Here is a 21,031-nt window from a genome sequence, read left to right as displayed (position 1 = left end):
ACAATGAATCAAGTCGGTTTTGGTTTATATTTTGCAAATCTAGTCGACAGTGACTATAAAGTTCTGCTTTCAACATAGTTTGACACGTAAATACTGCTGAATTATCCATGTGAACAGTAGAAAACCAGTAAATAAAACCTTTTATCACCACTAAAGCCAGATGTGTGACCTTGTCCATTAGGCCATGGGGTCCCACCGGGCCCAGAGCCCAAGAGCCGGCCCCCCACCCACTCTGGTATGATTTACCCATACCCAGGTGAACCGGCCCCCACGGGCGGCCACCAGCGGCCCCCCAGCATTCCGGCCATGTACCCCTGGAGCCAGGGTATCACACCCCCCCAAACCAGTAGGACAGTTGAATAAAGTGCCTGAAACAGTTTTAGAGACTCTGAACTCAATGGAGGGCTTTGTTTACATGTGTGAAAGGTGAGCTTTACCTGAAGTACCTGAACCAGGGACGTGAGGTCACTTCTTCCTGGATGACTTCATGTCACTGTCATGTGACCACGTGGCCTAATGGACAAGGCGTCTGACTTCGGATCAGAAGATTGAGGGTTCGAGTCCCTTCGTGGTTGAAAAGGAAGCTCATCTGTGTTGAACTGTGCCTGTGGTCTCTATGGTCCCTTGAAGGGGGCAGCTGGCTGTACTGCCACAGGTGAGGACTCTCTCTATGAAGAAGAGACTTCTTGGTGTTGAGTTTGAGGTGGTTGTCACTGCACCAGGCCACCAGTGCTGCGACCTCCACCCTGTATGGTCCCACATAACTACTTTTAACGGTTGTATCATCTGTTAATGAGGGTGTTGGAGCCATGAGAAGCAGCACAGTCAGAAGTCAGTCAGCACACAGCCTTGAGGAACTGAGGACAGTAGTGGAGGAGGTGGAGTTTCCCATCCTGACGTTTGAAATCTGACTGCTAGTCAGAAAGTCCCTGATCCGCAGACAGAGAGAGGGTCTAAGCTGTGGAGTCTGCAGGTGTTGATGAGTCTGCCGGGGCTGATGGAGCTAAATTCTGAGCTGAAGCCACCAGACAGCATCCTGATAGATGTGCTAGAGCTTTCAATGTGACTGAGAGCAGTTGGTTAAAGATGTGAGTCAGTACTGCAGCAGGCTGATTTCAGTCCCCTCCCTGGTGCTCCATCTGGTCCTGGGGCTTTCCTGGTACCGATGCCACGCAGGACTCACAGGACCTGGTGCTGTTGGATGGTGGAGGGCTGATCATGCTGTGATGCTGTCAGCTGAGGGGCTTCTGTCTGTTTGTTGTCCTCCTCAAAAAGGAGAAAAAGATGTGAAGCTGGCCTGGGAGAGGAGCAGCGGAGGAGGCAGGGCTGCTGTGGCGTTGTTTTTATTCAGTATAGTCTGTATTTCTTTCTACATGGAGTGGGGATTCTTCTTCCTGAAGTTGGCCTTGATTTGCTGTCTGTACTTTTGTTTAAGCATTGATGCCTCTGGTCCGGTCCTCTCTAGCCCCCCTAGAGCCTTCCCTCTGGTCCGGTCCTCTCTAGCCCCCCTGGAGCCTTCCCTCTGGTCCGGTCCTCTCTAGCCCCCCTGGAGCCTTCCCTCTGGTTTGGTCCTCTCTAGCCCCCCTGGAGCCTTCCCTCTGGTCCGGTCCTCTCTAGCCCCCCTGGAGCCTTCCCTCTGGTCCGGTCCTCTCTAGCCCCCCTGGAGCCTTCCCTCTGGTCCGGTCCTCTCTAGCCCCCCTGGAGCCTTCCCTCTGGTCCGGTCCTCTCTAGCCCCCCTGGAGCCTTCCCTCTGGTCCGGTCCTCTCTAGCCCCCCTGGAGCCTTCCCTCTGGTCCGGTCCTCTCTGGCCCCCCTGGAGCCTTCCCTCTGGTCCGGTCCTCTCTAGCCCCCCTGGAGCCTTCCCTCTGGTCCGGTCCTCTCTAGCCCCCCTGGAGCCTTCCCTCTGGTCCGGTCCTCTCTGGCCCCCCTGCAGCCCTCCTGTCTCTTGGCCTCAGTGCTGAATCCCTGGCCTGGAGCACTGCTCTGATGTTGGAGTTAAAGCGGGGTTATCGTTGTAGCGTTCCTTCTGGGGCCCTTCATGGTGAGGACAGTTGGATGATGGGTCCACAACTGTAGGCGGTTCCCATCTCTTAAAGGCCGGGTCATTTCGGCTGAAACTCTAAATGTAGCCCCCCCCCCCCCCCCCCCCCCCCCCTGCTGATTGATGACTTTTCTATTCAAATGATAGTTCACAACATTTATTTGAACCAAAACACTTTCCTTTGGGTAAACAGTAAACAACTGACTGCAAACAAAGAAAATTCGCCAAAATAAAAGCATTGCAATCATCCTCGTCAAATAATGGTTATTTATTTACTCTCCCAGCAAATTATGACTTTTTTTCAACGATGTTAGAAGTAATAAATGAATGAAAACAGGAATGATTTCCTCAAGAACAACATTTGAGACCTACTAAAGATTAAAGGTAAACGCTATAATCATCAGCATATCAGGTCATTCCTTTGAGGCCGAGCTCCTCCTTTAAAGTGTTGCTTATTGTCACTGAAATAACTGCAGCTGTCCGCTCTGTGATCTTGGGATTGTCATGACGTCAGCGGGAGCTGCTCTGGACTTCGCCGTTACCAGAGCACGGTGGACTCGTCCATCTTCAACGGCATGTCTCAGATTTGAGAATTCAAGTCATTCTGTGGTTCAACAAAGTCCATTTGTCTCATTTGTGGAGCACCATGATGGAGACTCACCACGGTTTCACCAAACTTCCACATAACCTCTGCTGCTTTGCTAAAACAGCAGACGGAATTAGAAAACAGAAATTTTGTCAAAGCCTTAATCTTTTGTGAGCATCTGAGGTGTCAGTGTCCTGGCTCTCCATGGCCTCCTGTCCCACCTGTTAGCTGGTTTGTGCTTGAAGTTGTAAGTTTGCATGTTGACTTCAGGGACAATGGCAAATTAAGCCAAAGCAGTGAATCATCAGTTGCATTGCGTATTGAATTCAGGAAGAATCTCCTTAACACAACTTCACAAACAAGATCCCAGCGAGCTGACCACGAAGGGACTCGAACCCTCAATCTTCTGATCCGAAGTCAGACGCCTTGTCCATTAGGCCACGTGGTCACATTTCAGTGATACTCCAGACACCAAAAAGCCAAAAAGTGATAAGCTCACATCCTTGCCAATTCAAGAACAAAAGAAAGTAAACTTTTTAAACAGGTAAACACGGTTCTCTATCTGCAAACAGCGTTACAGTGATTTTAGTTTATCGATTGCAGTCCTTGACTTTGTTTTCGGTGAGTTATTTAGCAAATCTGATTGAGGTGGTGAACTGTGAAAACTTCCAAAAAGATCTTCACATTAAAACCCAAAGAAAGACACAAAGGTTGGCGGCTGACTCACAGTTTTGTCATTCACGACTCTGTGATCCAAGGTTCAGGTTGCAAATCAATCGTACAAATGTAAAGATCACATGACACTCCAGCGCCATCCAGCAGGGGCGAACAAATAAAAGAGGCCTTGACTGTCACTTCTTTGAGACCGGGGCGCAGAGGGCTCATGTCTGTCCTCATGCTGTTATTGGTAACATGATGGTGGGACATTATTGTCCATGTTGGAGGAGTTACTGAAGGAGCAGCGGGCAGCGGGGGTTGGCTGGTGGTGGCGTCACACGCCAACCTGAGTGAAGCCGTGGAGCTTCACGGACCTGTGCCAGGGACAGAGGACGGAAATGGACGACAAGGATGAGGCAACCACAAAAAGCCAGAACGGGTAAACTTCAGATGTTCTGGGGTTGAAGCGTCCTGTTGGTCATCGAAATGGTAACTTGTTCATCTGTAGGCCTTACAATCAATTCTCAACAGAGACACTCTCAAATGTTGTTGTGTAAAAATCTTCTTCAACCGTCATGCGTGACAGTCCTTTTGGACGCCTCGGTAGACACACGGACCGTACGCCCTCCTCCCACCGAGCTACCATGACGCTTCCTTTATTCCTCTTCAGACAAAATTAACAAACTTAGGAGCTGCTTTGGTTTTGATTCCACATGTGAGTCAGAAAATGTAGTGTTCGAGTCCCTTTGTGTTTGGAAAAATGCCTTCATCTCGCTTGTAAAGAACCATCGGGGGCAGCGCCGGTTTCACCACGTTTCGACACCGGTCATGCTAACATGGCAGATGGAATTACAGTCATTCTGTCACAAACTTGATCTTTTGATAATGTCTGAAGTTTCCATTGCCGGTTTTCTGTGGTGCTGCAACCATGTTGCCGTCTTTGACCCTGTGTTCATCTGCTGTCCTTTAACCTCCTTCCTGTTGCCTCGGTCGCTCATCGGTTTAGCTGGATTGAATAATTTACAGTCAGCTGTTATTCGGCCATTATTAGGTCCCACAATGCAACAGCATCGTCCAAAACGCGGCGACGGCTCATCCTGGCGGCCTGCCAGGAGCATGAAGACATTCAAGAAGTTCACTTTTCAGACATGTAAATCCTGTCCTGTATTGTCCTGTAAACGTTTTTAATCCAGTTGATCGATGGTAACGTTGACTTTGACATTGTTTCCTCCACCTTCCGACATGATCAGTCAGTGTTTTTCACTCCCTTCAGAAGCTCCGGTAGGAAGAGCAGCCGTCCAGCGCCAAGCCAAACTAAACGCCGTTATCACGCGGCGCTCCGCTGTCGCTGTGCAGACTCCAGGCGGCCGGCGGCCTCCTCGACCCGCCGTTCCCTCCGAAACCAGAAGAAACAACATTTAGAGATTATGTAAGGTTGGAGGGGAGCCTGGGATCAGGATCCGTATCAGTGAGCAGCACACTGGCCCAGTTATGTAACCGTTTAATACTCAGAGAGGAAATGCTGCATCTGAACAGGGAAACACACAGTTCCCCTCATCAGATCCACTCTGGATCAGAACACATGAAGGATCTGGTCTCCTCAGTGCCCCTCCTCCTCATAATGACTTTAAACGTCCTACTTTTTGACTTGCTCATAAATTGCATTGCTCAGAAGCACAGAGGAGCTCGACGTGCTCGGCTTCAGGAACAGTTCACACACTTCATGTTTTCACGGAGGAGTGCTGAAAGAGAAAGAATCTGAACATTTCAAACCACTTTTGGGAGAAATAACTTTTTAAAACCATTCCTCCTCTCTGAGCTGTTTCTATTCTGCTGCATGCTCACAGACCACAGCTTCTGCTGGACCACTTTCAGCTCCACATGAGCCACAAAAGCTAAAGTCAGTGAATTTAAAGTGTTCGCTCTGGACCTTTTTCTGGAGAAGTCCTGAAGTCCTGCCGGACTCCTGGGACCAGAACTACACAGTGCTAACCCGGGTTTCTGTTCCATGAAGCAGGCTAAACTCCTACTGGGGAAACTACCAGGCTAACTTCTTCTGAACAGCTAACCAGCTCCGGAGCAGGCTATGTTCTGGATCAGAGACCAGCTCCGGAGCAGGCTATGTTCTGGATCAGAGACCAGCTCCGGAGCAGGCTATGTTCTGGATCAGAGACCAGCTCCGGAGCAGACTATGTTCTGGATCAGAGACCAGCTCCGGAGCAGGCTATGTTCTGGATCAGAGACTAGAGTGTATAAATAAAATAGAAGATTCTGATTGGTGGATGAAGAGACAGATTTGGTTTTTTTTGTTAACTGACAACTGATAGACTAATCAATTGATTGGTTGATTGATGTATAGTTTTATGTAAATGAGTATGTTTAATAAGTTTAACCGTCAAGAGTAGTACTGTGACATAGAGTCCAATATTTAGTCAAGTTAAAAAAATTTAAAAAAAACTCCTCCCAGGTTTGGTGGCTTGTTTTCCTCTTTGTTTTTCCTTGTTTAGTTTGTTTATTCAAATGAATTTGATGTTTGGAATTGCCTTCTGAAGCTGGTTCAGCGTTGACTTGTGTTTTCCATCCTCAGGGCCTCTCGGTGGTGCTGTGTCTGGAACCAGCTGATGGATGCAGGGAACCAGGATGGCATCATTTAATGGTCGCGCCGCAGATTTGATGTGATTCATTCTGAGCCGCGAGGCAGCACATCATGAGTTATGTAATCTCACTGAAAGGGTTTTTACATTTCTGTACATGTTTTCACTCCATCCATCAATACCACAGCTCAGAGAGGTTACAGCCTTTCTACGCTGGTTAGGGCCGAGCAGGGACGGACAACAGACCAGGAACAGACCAGGAACAAAACAGTCGCTAAACTGGGAACAAACCAACAAACAGAACAGGAACAGCAGGGTCTGTAGAAGGTGGCAACCAACAATCATTCCTCTGTTCCGTTTCTAAATCCGTGGGTTTACATGGGACTTTTTATTCCTCTATAAATCCGAATAAAGGCTCATTCTGCTGTAAGTCTAAAATGATCATGGAAGCACCTGAAAACTTTTTTCAGAATTAAGTTTGAATCTGAATAGACTGGGTGGGGGGTTATTCTGCTCTGGAAGCGAAATTATACGTAAAATAAGCAGAACTTCATTCGGCTCGTTCTGCTCCGTCATGATGACGCAATATTCCAAGATGGCGGGCCTGAGTTCGACTCGTATGGAGACAATTTATTTATTTATTTAACGGCAGTTTCAGGAGAACTGGACATAATGAAAGGAGCGGATGAACGGGAGCAGAACAACGAGGACATTTTCAAAGCTGCAGCGTCAAAGTTAATCCAGAGAGAAAGACGAGAAAAACGCTGTTTACTTCCTGGAGACGTCGCTACGTCACGGCCGCACCGTCCAATCAGAACGCTGCACAGACCCCGGCGTGAGAGGAGTTGATCCTCCGGTTTTCCCAGATAAACACTAAGATCATGAATATAATCCTGAATTACTTGATTCAGAATAGACCCATTCCAAAATTAAAAACACCCTGAACCACAGTCAGTGTAGCTTTAAAAATTTAAAACCAAAGCTCCAGCTGACTGTTGACTTTTGGCTGTAGTTTAAACTCCGTCACAAAGTCCAGTCGCTCTGCTTGCTTCCATGACAGTAAAGTTCAGATACATGTTTTCCCTCAGTGGAAAACTTTCAGCCGTCAGTTTTCTTTCCACAGGGGTCAAAGTGACGCTCGGTTCCAATAAACAATCCCAACATCTGAGCTTTCCCTGAAACTTCACAGGAGATTTGAGTGTTTACACAGAGATAAAAGCTATCCAGAGGTCTGGATTACATAAGTTCAAGTCCAGGCTGCTCTCTGGATGTTTGCACTCGTTAGCATCACATGCTGGACGGGGAAAGTAAACACAGTAACCAGGCCTGGACGGAGTCCTGCCGAGGCTCTCAGGCTCTGGCCAGTCACCAGTTGGATGTTTTGTCAGTCCTAACAGACATTTTCTTATGTTCGCTTCCCGTCACGCTGGCAGATGTCCTGGAGGACTGGTGGGTTCGGGGGGGCATGGATCACCTCACATGTATTTTAAAGCCGGGCTTCACTGCAGTCTTGTTTGAGCTCTACGTGGAGCTCAGGGTGTTTGTGGAGAAAGACTTCAAAACTTACTACAGCTGGCTGACTGTGGACCAAGAGAAAAAGCCTTCAGGGTGACGATCTGTGGCACAGATGTGGAGAACACAGCAGTAAAACAGCAGGACAGCAGTGAAGAGTCAGAAGAGATGGACGGATCTGGATATGTAAAGTCTGCAGAGAAGAGCCGTGTGGAGCCAGCTGAGGAAACGTCTCCCCTCAGAAACAGCAGATCTCTGCTGAAGGACGGAGGATTAGCTGCACGAATCATGAACATCAGATCAGTCAGAACACACGTTTCAGATGAGACCTGATCGACAGCGATCAACTCAGTATCCGTGAAGACCATCGAGCGCTGCACAGTTTGACTGCTGAAGACTGGACGGGGGTTCGGGGAGACATTCACACATGAATACACTCATGTTCTTTCTGTTGCATGTGTCTGTATTGTCTATGTGTGTTTTGACGTGATGAACTCTTCATCTGGACCGTCCTACCCAGTGAATGTGCCTGGCTCATGGGCACAGGCAGACGTCTGAGTGTTTCGGCAGCAGGCTTCAGTCGGACACATGAGAGGCAAACCGGTCTAAACATGGCTTCACATTTATTTATTAATGCAGCAGCATTCCGCCGCGGCGCTCATAACTCTGCTATTCATAGCGCGTCTTCATTTAGGCCGTCTGTCACCGAGGACTCGTCCCGCCGCCGAGGAGCCGCCGAGGAGCCGCCGAGGAGCCGCCGAGGAGCGCTCTTCATATCTGTGAGCAGCAGTCCTTCCTCCACTGGAAACTGGAGCACAGCAGAGCTGTTTCCTGGCCTCTCTTCGGGGTCGGGGGTCGGGCTGGGGGGGGAGGGGGGTACTGGGCGGTGGCAGACAGCCAGGCTCTTCTCAGGAAGCCGGGGACGGCGGGGAGTGGCTCCTGTCCTCTTATCACGTTCGCTCGGAGGACAGCGGCTACACCCTTCACAGCTCGGCTGTTTGGGATCAGATTAGCAGGGCGACCGTCCCGCCCCGGTTCCCTCACACACACTCTGAGAGAACAGAGCTGAACACACTCACACACACACGGCGGTGCTTCCTGTCCAGGAAGAAACGCTACCAGCTGAGCTGACGTCAGCGGCTCGCCAGAATCTGCTCTCTGGAGACGTAAAGCATCCCATCAGGCTCAGTCCGAAGGTCTGGTTCTAGGAGAACCTGTGACACTGTGAGGAGGAGGAGGAGGAGGAGGGGGAGGAGGAGGAGGGGGAGGAGGAGGAGGACGGGGGTCTTCAATCTGGGGCTCTGGTTCTGGAAACAGAGGAATGGATGAACTGGTGAAGCAGCTGCAAAACAGAGAGCAGCGTCAGTGTGAGACTGACTGACTGTCCTGAACAGAGCTGCAGCCTGGAATAACAGCACACTTCAGCTTGTATTTCTGTGTGTGTGTGTGTGTGTGTGTGTGTGTGTGTGTGTGTGTGTGTGTGTGTGTGTGTGTGTGTGTGTGTCCCTGTCCACCCTCATGTCCTGACCCTGTGTGTCCTCCGTGACGTTCATCCTGATCGGCCCTTTCCTGTTTCTGCAGCTTCCAGCTCAGTCGTCCTTTGTTCCCCCTGACCGGACAGCCGGGTCCTGGAGACACGGGTCCTGGAGACACGGGTCCTGGAGACACGGGTCCTGGAGACACGGGTCCTGGAGACACGGGTCCTGAAGATTCAGGTCCTGTGTTTCAGGTCCTGGATTTTCACGCCGGTTTCGGGCCCCGGGGTCATAAAGTGTGTTTCAGGTCTGTTTCATGTTTGGTTGAGGTCCTGGAGTTTCAGGTCTGTCTCAGGTCTGTTCCAGGTCCTGACGCAGACCTGCTCCACGCTGCCCAGTGCGTCAGGACTCCTGTGTTTCCTGGAAGTTCTCTCTGATCGGGATGTTTGGGAACAAGTGACCCTGAGACCCGAGCCGCTCGGCTGCTGGGGGTCATGGGAAGAGGGCGGAGCTCAGCCCGACACCACACCCAGCTCTGAGGGCAAGGCACACACACACACACACACACACACACACACACACACACACACACACACACACACACACACACACACACACACACTTGGACTTTCCCACCATGAACCTGTTGGGTTTTCTCTGTAGAAGTGTCTAGGAAGGACTCTGTTGTAATTGACGCTTCATAAATAAAGCTGAATTGAATTGAATTGACTACATCTCTGATCTGGTCTTGAACATCATGAACTTTCACTTCACAGATTCATGTTCTTCATGTTCTCTCCCACTGAAACCATTTATTTCTGTTTTTAAACCAAGAAAAGCATCTCGCCTGGTATACACTCTCAGTACAGACCCCTGTGTCTGACCCAGACCGATGTGCCTGATCCAGACCCCTGTACCTGATCCAGACCCCTGTATCTGATCCAGACCCCTGTACCTGATCCAGACCCCTGTGCCTGATCCAGACCACTGTGCCTGATCCAGACCCCTGTGCCTGATCCAGACCACTGTGCCTGATCCAGACCCCTGTGTCTGATCCAGACCCCTGTGCCTGATCCAGACCCCTGTGCCTGATCCAGACCCCTGTATCTGATCCAGACCCCTGTGCCTGATCCAGACCCCTGTGCCTGATCCAGACCCCTGTATCTGATCCAGACCCCTGTGCCTGATCCAGACCCCTGTATCTGATCCAGACCCCTGTGCCTGATCCAGACCACTGTGTCTGATCCAGACCCCTGTGTCTGATCCAGACCCCTGTATCTGATCCAGACCCCTGTGCCTGATCCAGACCACTGTGTCTGATCCAGACCCCTGTGTCTGATCCAGACCCCTGTATCTGATCCAGACCCCTGTGCCTGATCCAGACCACTGTGTCTGATCCAGACCCCTGTGCCTGATCCAGACCCCTGTGCCTGATCCAGACCCCTGTGTCTGATCCAGACCCCTGTACCTGATCCAGACCCCTGTGTCTGATCCAGCCCCCTGAGCCAGGTGCAGGCTCCTGTCTGAATCCTTTTAAATGTCATTTTGTTTGATGTATTTTTCAGTTTCAGTCTTAAAGGAACTGTATCATTGTATCATGCACAATTCACCTTTTGTATGTTTTAACCTTGTTATATAGTTATGTTCTCACCAAAAACACCCCAAAGCGTTTTTTTCCTTCGTGCCTGTGTGTTTGAGCTTTCCTCCTGTTTGTGCTGCTCAGAGAGGCAGCCCCTCCCACACCGTGAAAACGCTCTGTTTTCCCACGTTGACGTCACACAGAGAAGATGGCTCCCCTGAGCCCCCCTCCCTCCCGCAGGCCCTCGACAATCAGCGTTGCTGCTTTTTGTAACTCCGATTACGGAGATAAACTTTGACCATCGTCTGAAAGCAACAGTCAAGCAAGAGCAAGAGTCTGAAGGGTCTGGAGGGTCTGGAGGGTCTGGAGGGTCTGGAGGGTCTGAAGGGTCTGAAGGGTCTGGAGGGTCTGAAGGGTCTGAAGGGTCTGGAGGGTCTGGAGGGTCTGGAGGGTCTGGAGGGTCTGAAGGGTCTGGAGGGTCTGGAGGGTCTGGAGGGTCTGGAGGGTCTGGAGGGTCTGAAGGGTCTGGAGGGTCTGCGCTTGGTGAGTTTCTAACAGGAAAAGACGTTTTTGCGTGTGGAGAAGCTAGAGCTAAAGAGCTAAAGCTAGCCAGCCTATTTGTTTTGAAGCGCTGATTGGTTGAAGTTCGCTGTCAGTCAAAGTCCACAGGGGGAGAGGCGGGATTTTCAGTGAAACAGAGCGTTTTCTCTTCTGGGTTTCAGAATTAGCCTCAGAAAATCTTTTATTTCACACAAAATGACTTTAACTTAGCGCCGAAAATAAACTATTACCATGTTAATGCCATTTCTAGGGTTTGGACGAGCTAAAAACGCAGGATACAGCCGCTTTAAAGCCACTGAAGATGTGTTCTTCTCCAGAGTAAAGTGCTGTTGGTGACTGATTCTCCTATAAAGCTACAATATTTGATCTATTTTGAAAATAGTCCTCAGAGCTCAGCATTTCAATTTCATGTGTTTTGCATGAAAACACCAACCGAGTCTTCAAAAGAATGTCTGTTCTGTTTGCTATGCCAGTCTGATGATTCATGCTCAAATCAGTGACTGAATGTTTAATAGTACTGTTATTTATTCACTAATTCACGAATGTAATTACACCGTAACACACATTTAGACTGTAATCTGTGTAATTACACTGTAACGCATATAATTACACTGTAACGCATATAATTACGCTGCAACACGCGTATAATTATGGTGTAATGCATATAATTATGCTAACACTTATAATTACGCTGTAACACGCATGTAATTACACTAACGCATATAATTACACTGTAACACGCATGTAATTACACTGTAATGCATATAATTACACTGTAACGCATATAATTACACTGTAATGCATATAATTACGCTGCAACACGCATGTAATTACACTGTAACGCATATAATTACGCTGCAACACGCGTATAATTATGCTGTAATGCATATAATTATGCTAACACTTATAATTACGCTGTAACACGCATGTAATTACACTAACGCATATAATTACACTGTAACACGCATGTAATTACACTGTAATGCATATAATTACGCTTAACGCGCATGTAATTATACTTTAGTGCATGTTATTCTGCTGTAATCATATAATTACGTTGTAACACATATAATTATGCTGTAACGCGCATGTAATTACACTGTAACGCATATAATTACGCTGCAACACGAGTATAATTACGCTGTAATGCATATAATTATGCTAACACTTATAATTACGCTGTAACACGCATGTAATTACACTAACGCACATAATTACACTGTAACACGTATGTAATTACATCGTAATGCACATAATTATGCTACACACATGTAATTACACTGTAACGCATATAATAACACTTAACACGCATGTAATTACACTGTAATGCATATAATTACGCTGTAATGCACATGTAATTATACTTTAATGCATGTTATTCCGCTGTAACGCATATAATTACGCTGTAACACATATATTTATGCTGTAACACGCATATAATTATGCTGTAATGCATATAATTATGCTTAACACGCATGTAATTACACTGTAACGCATATAATTACGCTGCAACTTCCGTATAATTATGCTGTAATGCATATAATTATGCTTGACACGCGTGTAATTACACTGTAACGTGCATGTAATTACGCTGTAATGCATCTAATTATACTAACACGCAGGGCCGGCCCTAGCCGATTTGGTGCCCTAGGCGAGATTGGCCCACGGCGCCCCCCCCCCCCCCCCCCCCCCCCCCCACACACACACACACACACACACACACACGCACACTTGAATGACAGCAGCCAAATGAACAATAACAACTGTTTTATTCACACAACAACAGCAAACTTTTAAGTAAAGAAATAAATATTAAATAACTATGAACATTATGGGTTGGAGTCCTAGGCTGAAAAGGTTGAGCCACAGCAAACTTTCAAGTCACTCTTGTGTCGTTTCGTTCCATTTCACTAAAAGTCCACACGTCTGGACTTCTTTGCCGCAAAGGCTTCTATGGTATCATCGAATGACACTGTCCTCGACACCTCACGGTTGATGCTCATCAGTGCGAGTCCATTCAGCCGCTCCTGAGACATGGTTGATCGCAGGTATGTTTTGATGAGCTTTAATTTGGAGAAGCTCCTCTCTGCAGCAGCAACTGTCACAGGAATGGTGACAGCGATCCTCAGGGCCACCCACACATTAGGGTAAACTTCCTGCAGTTTCTTCTCCTGTAGGAAGCTGAGGAGTTCAAGGGTTGTCATTTTGCCTTTTAAGTCTGGGAAACTCTGCAACTCCTGAGCCAGTTCCTTCCAGTCCAGGTCCGACTGTCCATTGCAGCTCAGGGTGTTGCTGAGTGTTTCACAGTGGTTCCTTAGTTCTTCATTGGTCAGGTCAGGAAAGTTGACCAGCACACCAAACTTCTTCTCAACTTCACCTAATGTCTGGAATCTTTCCTGCAGTGACACAATGGCAACATCCACCACCACATTGAAAAAGGAAATTTCCATTTTCTTCAGTGCGTCTGTCATTTCCTCTTCAGGATCCTCATAGGAGAACTGTCTCTTAGTTCTTCGCAGTCTCTTCTGCTTCAGAGCAGCCTCCACATTCATGTTGTCACACATCTCTTTGGCAGACACTTGTGCAGAAGCAAAGCCGCTCTCTCTGTAGGCTACAAGGGAAGCTTCAGTTTTCTTCAGAAGGTCAACTGCAACATCCATTTGCATCGTTTCTGACTGCAGTAGTTTGCTGACATGATGAACGTTAGTCAGGATGTCATGCCAGACCACAGTACAGATTGAGAATCTGTAAGATCCAACCTCTTCAGCGAGAGATTGTGCTTCAATTTTTATCTGTGGGTCTGTGGCGTTGTCCCTAACTTCTAGAAGTGCATCTCTGACTTCTGCAGCCTGGTATCTCACAGCCTGTACACTCATGATCCGACTCTCCCATCTTGTATCTGACCAGGATTTCAGCGTTGTGGTCACATGTTTTGTTAAGATGGACCATCGCTGAGTGGAGGCAGAAAACAGTGTGAACAGCTTTTGCAGGTAACCAAAGTAGGAAGTGGCATCAGTAGAGCTTTTTGCTGCATCAGCGATCACCAGATTCACGGTGTGTGCTCCGCATGGCACAAATAAAGCCCTTGGGTTTTTTTCCAGGAGTCTGGCTTGGACTCCTTTCTTCTTCCCCTTCATATTTGCTCCATTATCATAAGACTGCCCTCTGCAGTCTTCAAATGGGATGCTGAGCTCCTCCAGTCTGTTGAGAATGAGGGTTGAAAGGCCTTCTCCAGTGGAGTCCTCTGCCTCAAGGAACCCCATAAAGTATTCTTTGATTTGTGGGGTGTCCTCAACTGCAACATGTCGAATGATGACTGAGAGCTGCTCTTTATGGCTCAAATCTGGGGTGCAATCCAAAATTATTGAATAGTATTTGTTTTGTCGAATTTCTTCGACCATTGCCTCTGCAATCTTTCCACCAATGCATTCAATGAGTTCATTTTGAACATTTTTCCCTAAGTAGGATGTATGGAGAAGACGTGTTTGCACATCAGCAACATGCTGCTTTAACACAGGGTCAAACTTGGCCATGAGCTCAACTTCTTTCAAGAAGTTGCCATTATTTGGTTCATAAAGTTTGTCCGTTGTTCCCCTGAGTGCGAGGTTTCTCTCTGCCAGTGACTGTATGATGGCCACCACCCTGGTCAGGATTTCACGCCACCTCCTCCTTTGAGCCTCTATTAGTGTCATCTCAGCTCTGTCTATTGTTAGGCCCTTGTCAAGACGACTTTCAAGTTCTTTCCATGACTGCATGTGCTTCCAATGTTCTGGACTGTTCTCATGACTTTTTAGAAGTTCGTTGCAGTTTTTCCAATCACTTAGTCCATCACCGATGAGTTTAAATGTCTTCTGTGAGAACAGCTTGCAACAGAAGCAGTATAAACTATTGTTCTTAATGGAATAAACCAGCCAACTTCTTCTTATCCTTTCTCCATTGATTAATTGTCTATGGAAGTGGTGGTGATGACAACTTCTCCCATCTTCTCTTTTAGGAAAATCAAAGTCAGATGATATCTGATATGGCCCTCTGTGGACTAACTCCACCCTCGCCGTATCAGACAACGATGGCCAGTCACCAGGGTCTAGAGGTGCTGCCTTGAGAGACTCATCATGTAATTCTGGATGTGTTGACGGGGTCAGGGTGTCCTCGGGCTGTGTGCTTGTACCTTCAAGAAAATCAAACATATGGAAGAATATAGATATTAATCCTTCAGTATTCATAAAGTCAAACAATAATTCACAAATTACAAGACAAGGAAGCAATAAACAAAACTGAGGACAAGCAATAAACACATCAGAAGCATAAGTTATGAATAACAGTAGTATTGCTCAGTAATGCCACTGCAACTGTAATAACAGAACTCACCACCTTCTTCATGCTGACTTTCAGAAGTGGTTGTGATCATGCTGCTGCTGCTGCATGATGCTTGACTTGTAGCTGTATTCAAACAGAGTACATCCATACTGTCACACCACTGCATAAAGTTTATTGTGTCCTTCTGTTTCATTTAATAAATAAACTTTATTTTAAGTCTGTAATGATTACAATTACTGTAATTCCTTTCCAGGTTGTAGCATTCAGTAACAAAACACAACAACAACAACACAGAATTGTGTCAGGGACAACAACTGGCCGCTTACATGCTTCAGAGAGTGGTGTCTGTGTGGATGTCTGCTCAGATGAGCCCTCTCCAGCAGCTGTTTGGGGCGTCTGTAGATATTTTTTAAGTGCATCTAGACAGACATAGAGTAGATCACATCTGAAAGTGGTTTATACCAGCGGATTCATGAGAATATCAGCTTTCTAACGGTACATAGTACGTCTGTGGAATATGCAAAATAATTGATAAATGCATCGTGAGAAGTTGACCGGCCCGCCGGCGGGCCGGTCTGAGCGGGGTTAACAATCCAGCTAACGAGCCAGAAAAAAAAAATGACGGCATAATCTCACCTTTATAGCGTGATTTCTTCTCATCCTCCGCTTTTCTTTTCTTCCTGTTTTGTGCACCTGAGGGCTTAGAAGGCCTCTTCATCTTTCAACAAAACACTGTCCGACCGGTTTTTCTGTTTATCTGTTTACTTTCAACTCCGATCTCGGTCCTCCGATCCGTCACGTGACTTAACAGACAATTGATGAACGTCATTTGTTGATATTTATTATTTTTAAAGACACAACACACGAAAGGGGGGGGGCGACAATAGGCATTCATTTTTTAAGTTCTATTCATTTATTTATTTTTTTATTTTCCCTTTAGGGGAAAGCGAACACAAAATTCGTAATCTCCGCTACACGCAGTGACGGCGTCACTTCCGGTTTTGCCACCGGAATTCGCCGAAAAAATTTGAAAACAGAAAGTGGCGGCGCTGATTGGCGCGGCCGTGGCGCTACTCCGTGAATTCTCTTTGTATTGTCTTTATACACCCATATCAGCGCCGCCGAATTCTAAATGTGGATGTGGAGTGGGCGGGGCTGATTTACGAGGCGAACGGGTGACTGGCGGCCGCGGCGCCCCCTCCACCAGATGGCGCCCTAGGCGGCCGCCTAGTTCGCCTATGCCTAGAGCCGGCCCTGCTAACACGCATGCAACTACACTGTAATGCATATAACTGCACTCAACGCGCATGAAATTACGCTGTAACATGCATGTATTTATGCTGTAAAACGCATGAAGTTACATCGTAACACACGGCTGAAGTTACAGATTTTGAGCCTTTCCGAAATGACTTCTCAATAGTTTAGCTTTATTTCATGCTTGTGCAGAAAACACTGTTGAGTCTCAATAAATCCTGCAGTAACTGAAGTAAAGAGTTTTGGTTTGAAGCTGATTGAGCACAAACACACTCAGCCTCCACAGACTTCCCGAACTGTTGCTGGTTGAAAGAAATGGGCTCGTGTGCAGAGAGGAAGTTTAATAAAGTCAACACAGCGTGGTTTCTGTTGTCGTCTGATCACAATATGTACGATGGTTACACCACTGGAGGACGGCAGAGACACAGCAGCAGAAACACTCCTTCTTCTCATTCTCTCGCCCACACCAATGGTTTGCCAACACACACGTTAGCTTAGCATTTAGCAGCATTCGGGGAGCATGGCTTTCCGGCGACCAGCAGTCGGACCCGGGTCGAGTCTTTCATCCAGTCTTCACTCTTCCCTCCTCTCACAGTTGGGGACACTGTGGTCAGTAAAGTGCTGCAGGTTAAAGACGGTAAACAGGAGCAGTGGAGTCTGGGATCAGTTCAGCGTTTCAGCCCTGAGGCTTCAGGGAGCCGAGGCCCGGACCACATCACGACCCGGTTCCAGTCCTGGATCCACGCCAACAGAGTCCACTACAACAAGAACAAACTGCTGCTAGCCAAACAGACCAAGGGTTTTTTTTTTTTTCTGTTTTCCTGAAAACTGTGAGAAAAAAAACCTTAAAAAGTAAAACAAAACACAGAGAAGCAGCGACAAAAACAGTTCTGCAGGTTTGTAAAAGTCCTTTCTGTGGATTTGAAACTGAAACAACAGGAAACCAGCATCTCGGCTTTGTGTGATCCGGTTCACTGTACTTGAGCATCTCGTTCCAACGGTTCATCCAGGATTGGTAAATCTCTGATCAGACTGACAGGCCAGCCAGCGTCTTTACGTGGAACCGGCCTGCAGGTCCTGTCATCGCCGCCTCTCTCTGACTGTTTGATAACAGGTGCTGTTTTAATGCTTGATAAAGTCTTCCAAGGTGGGCGGTGGACTGTGAATCAACTTCACATCAGCAAAGCTCATCGAAAAGGGAATAATCTCCAACTGAAGATGTAGCTTCAGTAGAAGTTGTGAAGGTGCGCTCATTCTGACTGACTGAAGCATGAGGAGGACTGGGAGTGGCTGTGTGGCTGCAGCTGTGGGTGGAGACCCGGCGGCCTCTGTGCTTCACATATTGTCTCGAAGCTAAAGTGATTCAGCGTTTTTCTGTGGAATCAGGTCTCTGCGTGTCACATCATGTAAACTTCAGAGCTTTGGTAGAAAAATACTAACTTTGATTGTTGGTGACGGGATGCAGCACAAGACTGAACAGTAAACATGGAAACGGCGTCGGTGGTGACGGAGGCTCCTGTGCAGGTTGACCCTTCACCTCCCGCGAGCCCACAGGAACAGGTCGACCCGCCGCCCGTCGCCTGACGCAACCCGAACAAACAGCTCCGGTGAAGAGATCAGATCCAGCGAACGCCGCGTTTCCTTCGCAGTAAACACAAAGATCCAGCAGGCCGCGGGCCCGCTCACAGACTCCGCCCCGCGGCGGCGCCCAGTCATCTCTTCTTCTTCTGCTGCCGCAGCGTCTTCCTCCTCTTGGTGATCATGGCGTGCAGCTTCTCCAGCCCCTCCTGCAGACCCTCGCCGATGATGGCGCAGACGGGCTGCAGGTGCCAGGGCGTGGCGGCGCCGAGCTCGCCCAGGGCCAGCATGCTGCTCATCTCCGCCAGGCTCAGCGAGTTCCTCAGGTCCTGCTTGTTGGCCACCACCAGAACCGGCACGCCCTGGTTCTCCGCCAGCCGCGTGATCTTGTGCAGCTCGGTCTTGGCCTCCTCAATGCGCTCGGCGTCCACCGAGTCCACCACGAACACGATGCCGTCGGCGCAGCGCGTGTACGAGCGCCACAGGGGCCGCAGCTTCTCCTGGCCGCCCACGTCCCAGAAGTGGAAGGACGCCGTCCGGCGGCGGTCTCCCAGAGGCACCTTGACCCTCTCGGTGTTGAAGCCCTTGGTGGGCACGGTGTTGACGAACTCATTGAAGCGCAGGCGGTACAGCACGGTGGTCTTCCCGGCGCAGTCCAGGCCCAGGATGACGATGTGCAGAGCTTTGAAGGAGGGAACGCAGGGCAGCAGGGAGGCGCGGTCCGACAGTCCGTTCCCCATGGCGCCTCGCCGCGCACAACGCCGTCACCAAGTCTTCCCTCAAAGGGTTTCCTCTCTAGGACCGCAGCAGGCGCTGGAGGGGAGACACAACGCAGAGTGAGCCAAAGCACACAAACATCCTGTCTGCCTGCAGACGGCACATCCTCATCCTCATCCTCATCCTCATCCTCATCTTCACCCTCGTCCTCATCTTCACCCTGATCCTCAGCCTCATCCTCATCCTCATCTTCACCCTCATCCTCATCCTCATCTTCACCCTCATCCTCATCCTCATCACACAGCTCTACATTCAGCTCCGCTCGACTCCACCACGAGTTTCACTCATTTCCATGACAATAGAGCCTCTTCAGCGGGGGCGGAGCGGCCATCCGGCCGACGGGGTACCTGCCGCTCGCTCCGTGGCTTTTTGTTTGCCGTAAGGTAAACAGAGAGCCGGAGGTCGGGGGCGATGAGATGAACCGCTGGGAAGGTCCAGACGGGCCGGAGAGGCCGCTCAGCAGAATCCAGCTGAAGACGAGAGGGGAAGAACTGGACCAACGGCGACGGGAGCCAACAGCTTCTAGTCATCATGATCAAAATGTAGACGCTGTGCGTGTTTCAGATTCTCTCATCGCAAAATCACTGCAAACCAATCAGAGGCCAGCTGGCATCCGACGCCACATGTTCAGGTCACTTCAAACCGCAGGGGAGCTGGTACTGGAAGAGTACCTGGTTCCAGATGCTAACCTGGCTCAAGGTACTAACCTGGCTCAAGGTACTAACCTAGTTACAGATACCTGGTTCCAGGTACTAACCTGGTTCCAGATACCTGGTTCCAGGTACTAACCTGGTTCCAGGTACTAACCTGGTTCCAGGTACTAACCTGTTTCCAGATACCTGGCTCCAGGTACTAACCTGTAATGGAAGGGACTGAGAGCTTTGTGGAGCGCCAGTCGACTGAAGCGTCCCGTCTCCCTTCAGTCTGCACGTCCTCAGCCTTCCTCCTGCACCGAGGAATTAGAAAGTAAAATCCCGGCAGGGTGGAGAGCGGCACGTGTTGCATCAGCACAGCCCTGCAGGATTTCTATTCAGGAAGATGAAGGGCAGGACCCGGGGTTCTCGCGCCGAGCCGGTCAGCGGCTCGCTCTAACATACAGAAAGAGAACGTGTTGCTTGGCAACATGGACCGACTTCTGCTGCCGGACCGATGAGGGAGAAGCCTCGTCCTCGCCGCCTCACACATGTGAAGCCCGTCCAGATGTGGTGACACGTCGTGTTTCCAGGAGTGTGTGAGAGCGACCGCTCCCGCCCCGCGCCGCTCGCCGGCCCCGCTCTGTGGAGAGCCGGGTGAGGAGACCCCACCCCTGAAACTGCCGCTCACTCGTCCTCAGTGGACTGACATGAAATCGACGTCCCCCGTGGGAGGGGCCGACGGACGGTCTGAACTCCGGTCCAGCGCAGCAGCAGGTGCAGCAGTTGGTCAGGAGATCCAGTGAAGCTCCACACATCTGTCAGAGCAGAACCCCCAGACCGGACCGGACCGGACCGGACCGGACCGGACCAGACCGGACCGCCAGGCCCGCACATGTAACATGACAACGCAGGAGATGAGGCAGCACTGAGAGCAGTCACAGAAGCTCCTGCAGCCGAATGAAAGCATCCTGATGGGATGTCAGCAGAACCCAGACCGATCCGCCAGGATCAGGGACTCACCTGGACCTCCGCTGCCTCCTGTTGCCCCAGTGAGCGAAGGAAGTGGCCCCGGCCGCCGTCGCCTCCTCACATCCTCACACACCGACCGACTGGCTGAGTCTGAGCCCAGCTCCTCTCTCCACCCAGCTGGAGTCAAGCTCCACCAGGGCACCGCCCACTTCCTGTAGGGCTTTTCAAAATAATGCCGAGTGGAGCTACAGGGTTCGATTCGCGGCTCAGCTGAGAGTACAAACGAACGCAGCTGTCTGGAGGATTCGCCTTCCTGTGGAGAGAAACTGATGGAGTCTTTATTGATCTGTTTGTATTTATTGATCGTCTCTGCTGTTTGTATCAGACGAAGCAGGCGAACATGAAGCGATTACTGTGACGAGCTTTCTAATGAAAACAGGATGGATATGAAACACGTGGGTCATTAAAGGATCAGTCAGTCACAGCGGTGTTTCCAC

At 49.2% G+C, this 21,031-nt stretch overlaps 2 protein-coding genes and 2 non-coding genes across 4 annotated transcripts in view; 1 reads left to right on the top strand and 3 right to left on the bottom strand.

Annotated features, from left to right (window-relative positions):
* The window catches only part of LOC115409141 (uncharacterized), a 79,167-nt gene extending 62,398 nt beyond the window's left edge, over positions 1–16,769 (bottom strand). Inside the window, exons 1-2 of the mRNA XM_030120138.1 lie at positions 15,373–16,769; positions 12,995–15,172 (exon numbers count right to left, since the gene is read on the bottom strand). Of these exons, the coding sequence (XP_029975998.1) occupies positions 12,995–15,172; positions 15,373–15,514 (2,320 nt within the window). The 5' untranslated portion in view covers positions 15,515–16,769. The remainder of the gene's footprint in view (positions 1–12,994; positions 15,173–15,372) is intronic.
* Positions 503–575, top strand: trnar-ucg (transfer RNA arginine (anticodon UCG)). The gene has a single exon. It is a non-coding gene; the product is annotated as a tRNA-Arg (tRNA).
* On the bottom strand, positions 3,002–3,074 carry trnar-ucg (transfer RNA arginine (anticodon UCG)). The gene has a single exon. It is a non-coding gene; the product is annotated as a tRNA-Arg (tRNA).
* Positions 16,770–16,901: 132 nt separating the features above from the next.
* Positions 16,902–20,718, bottom strand: LOC115409919 (ADP-ribosylation factor-like protein 4A). The gene is made up of 2 exons (XM_030121256.1): positions 20,586–20,718; positions 16,902–18,966 (listed from the first exon to the last, which is right to left on the bottom strand). The coding sequence occupies exon 2, from the start codon at positions 18,891–18,893 to the stop codon at positions 18,288–18,290; it is 606 nt and encodes a 201-aa protein (XP_029977116.1). The 5' UTR covers positions 18,894–18,966; positions 20,586–20,718; the 3' UTR covers positions 16,902–18,287.
* Between the last annotated feature and the right edge of the window lie 313 nt (positions 20,719–21,031).

The sequence above is a fragment of the Salarias fasciatus genome, chromosome 22 (genome assembly GCF_902148845.1).
Source record: "Salarias fasciatus chromosome 22, fSalaFa1.1, whole genome shotgun sequence".
In the NCBI taxonomy this organism is placed as follows: Eukaryota; Metazoa; Chordata; class Actinopteri; order Blenniiformes; family Blenniidae; genus Salarias; species Salarias fasciatus.
This window is presented reverse-complemented; position numbering and strand designations above follow the sequence as displayed.